The 3,430-nt window shown below is 26.2% G+C and overlaps 1 protein-coding gene across 1 annotated transcript; it reads left to right on the top strand.

Moving 5' to 3' along the window:
• On the top strand, positions 253-3,038 carry LOC107614389 (MLP-like protein 34). Its single transcript, XM_016316600.2, has 2 exons — positions 253-535; positions 2,524-3,038. The coding sequence occupies exons 1-2, from the start codon at positions 346-348 to the stop codon at positions 2,799-2,801; spliced, it is 468 nt and encodes a 155-aa protein (XP_016172086.1). The 5' UTR covers positions 253-345; the 3' UTR covers positions 2,802-3,038.

Raw genomic sequence — 3,430 nt, 5'->3', positions numbered from 1 at the left:
GCCCCTAGAATTTTTCAAAAACAATCAACCGTTTAATGTACTCATGATAAAAAAAAAATACAATTTGAGAAATTCGATATATACAATTGTGTGTTTTAAATATTAGTTTCAACTTTTAAGTTAATTAAATTTTTTATATTTTTAATAAAAAACATTTTATTTTGTAATTTTACTACTTTTAGTGATAGAGAAAAGCAATATTATTAATTGTGGGGAGCTACTTGACAAAATAGTAGGAGGCTTGTATTTCTATATAAAGTCTTCGTAAGGCTATTTCCCTTGCATCTCTGGTCTAGTATTAATTTGTTCCTACTTCATATTAGTTGTTTCCTTTTTAATTAAGAGATGGCACTAACTGGTAAGCTTAGCACTGAAATTCCAGTCCACACACCTGCTTCAAAGTTCTTTGACCTCGCGACAAAGAAACTCCATCATGTTCAAAACGTCTGTGAAAGAGTGCATGCCACCAAGCTGCATGAAGGTGATGACTGGCACAGCGTCGGTGGTTCCGTCAAACACTGGACTTATGTCATAGGTAATAGCACACTTGATGCTATCACATACTGTAAAAGAAACTTTAGAGAATGAGTTATTTTTATAGCTACGAAGCCTATTTTATTCTTTTATGTGTTTTTTTTAATTAATTTTTATTGTGTTAATAAATTATTAAACTAATTTAATTAAATTTAGTTATTAAAATAATTATGTCATATAGTATTAATAAAAGAGAAGTGTTAGAAGTCAATAGATTTTATAATTTATACTCATTAATTAGTCATTATTAATATTTTTAATAGTGTGCGATTATATTTAGGATAATGCTAGGGAGACAAAAAAAAAACAGACAGAACTTGCTTTATTTAGCATTCATTAATTGTCGCAACAATTAATGAATTGTAAATAAGGCAAGTTATGACTGTTTTTGACTAATTTTATTTGGTTATCAAAGATTTCCGTTATATTTAATGGTATGGAATTATTCTTTTTTTTAATAGTTAAATACTAGCCAAATTTTAATAAAAGTGGTGACTTCCTAGATTTTTTTAATAAAATAATTAATATAATTTTAAGTATAGAAGATGATTATATAATTGTCTTTTTTTTATTTGGATTAATTAATACATCTATTTTTCTTCTGTTCTTATTGATCTTGATTATCAACCAACAGAACTATATATATGATGCGTGCACCTTAGAATAGGTTAGTGGGGGTACTTTCTCCGAATGAAGTTTTGCTCAAAACATGTGTAAAATTCATATGTATATGTGATGTGCAACTATTTCTAAATTTTATTACTATGGTCAAGTTATCAAAAAAATAGACAAATAGATTTTTAACCTTTTGGTTTCATATTTAAATCTCTAACGATTTGAAAATATATTTAAGTCATTGATTTTCTTAAAATTTGGACACATAGATCCTTCTATTCACTTGGGTTTAACAGATTCAACGAAAAAATCAAACATGACTTCCGTTGTACTGGCCTGGCCGTTATACGGATGCACACGTGAAGAGTTTTTAAATGAGACAAATTAGATTCAGGGATCAATATGTCCAAATTTTGAGAAAGTCAGAACTTAAATGTATTTTCAAATTCTCAAGAATATAAATGTCTTCTGGCCAAAAGGTTAAGGACTTATTTATCATTTTTTCAAACAATTATTTGAAATTTAATCAATATATTTATGAAGCCAAAATATAGTAAAAAACTAATTTTTAGTTAGTTAATATATATTAGTTAATTTAAGATAAAAAATTTAAAATATATAAAATAACTTTAAAAAAATTAACTAATATTCACTAAAAAAAATTAGTTCTCTAACATTACTATTTTCATAATTCTTTTGTTTACTTAAAAACGTTTTTGATCCCAATAAATATATGAGTCAGTTTAGTTTTGCTCTAATTTCTTTGTTGGTATATAGCTTCTTTTCAAATACAAATTAGTTTTTTTTTTTCTCGGTTCATTAGATTGTGTTGAATGACGATATTGATAGAGACTAGAAAGAGATTTAGTTATAATTATAATTAATTAATTACAAAAAAAATTAACATACTTTTTTATAATTTTAAGACAAACGCGTATTCTTTTTTGTTGTTATTACTTATATATAATAAGCATAAAAAATTATAGGAAGGTAGGACCAAAATGGAAGCAAACATTTTTAGGATCTTATACTATTTTTACACTCATATTTCATCTAAAAATTTACATATATTCAGAAAAAAGCTGGTAGTAACTTACAAAAAAAAAATATGCAAATCTTTGAAAACAAATGTAATAACTTGAATGAAGAACATCATGAATTGAAAAGGAAAACAAAAAGTGAAGAGAAATTACCACAAGAGAGAAAATAAATGGGTGTAAAGATATGGCGATAAAATTTGGGTTCACATGCAAATAGTTTATTTTCCCAATATTTTATAGACATTGACCTGTTTATCAAGAGTAAAATTATATTTAATCTTATATATATCTTTCTTTTTTACTTAAATTTGTTAATGCTTCACTATAATATTAGATGGTAAAGTAACTACATGCAAAGAGACTATTGAAAGCATTGATGAGCAGAACAAGACAGTCGTATACAAATTCTTTGATGGAGATATCGATCAACACTATAAGTCCCTTAAGCTTATCTTTCAAGTGATTGAGAACAATGATGGAGCTACTTCTACTTCGACTAAATGGACAGTTGAATATGAGAAGGTGAATGATGATGTTGAAGCTCCATATGGCTACATGGAATACTTTGACAAATGTGCTAAAGAACTGGATGCCCATCTTCTCGAGGCATAAGCTACATTAATTAAGCAAAGAAGGTGTTTAAGAATTAAGTTAATAAAGTGTGTACTTATCTAAGTAAACTGCATGAATTTAGTCATGAAGAATAATATGGATGAATGTTTGCATCGTCTGCTATCCTTTGTTTGAATGGATTAATAATAATCGACTTGGATACGTTTATGAGAAAGTCTAAGGATCAGCAAATTTTGTGGTTTTTAGCCATCAATTAATTATTAATGATATTTTTAATGGTGTGAGATTGTATCTAATGGTATAAAATCATTTAATTTCTTTTTGATAATTATGTACTAGCCAGAATTTAACAAAAGTGCTGCCCCTAACACTCCTCATATATTATTGTTGATGATATTTCTTTGCTTATTCATTACACTTATGTACGTGTATGTGGAAAAAAGCTTATGTAATTGTATTATAAATAAAAATTGGATATTCACATGCTTTCTATTTTGGTAAAATTATTAGACAACTACTCAAATAAAAATAGCAAAAACATTTTTCTATAAAAATGCTTTACTTAAAAATGTGACTTATTTATTTAGTCACACTTTAAATAAAAATAACACTTTTATAAATATCAAATCTAACTATACAATTTATCATCCAAAAATTAAAAAAATATA

Source organism: Arachis ipaensis, chromosome B08, assembly GCF_000816755.2.
Source record: "Arachis ipaensis cultivar K30076 chromosome B08, Araip1.1, whole genome shotgun sequence".
NCBI lineage: Eukaryota > Viridiplantae > Streptophyta > Magnoliopsida > Fabales > Fabaceae > Arachis > Arachis ipaensis.
The sequence above is the reverse complement of the archived record's forward strand: the minus strand, read 5'-3'. Positions and strand labels throughout refer to the sequence as shown.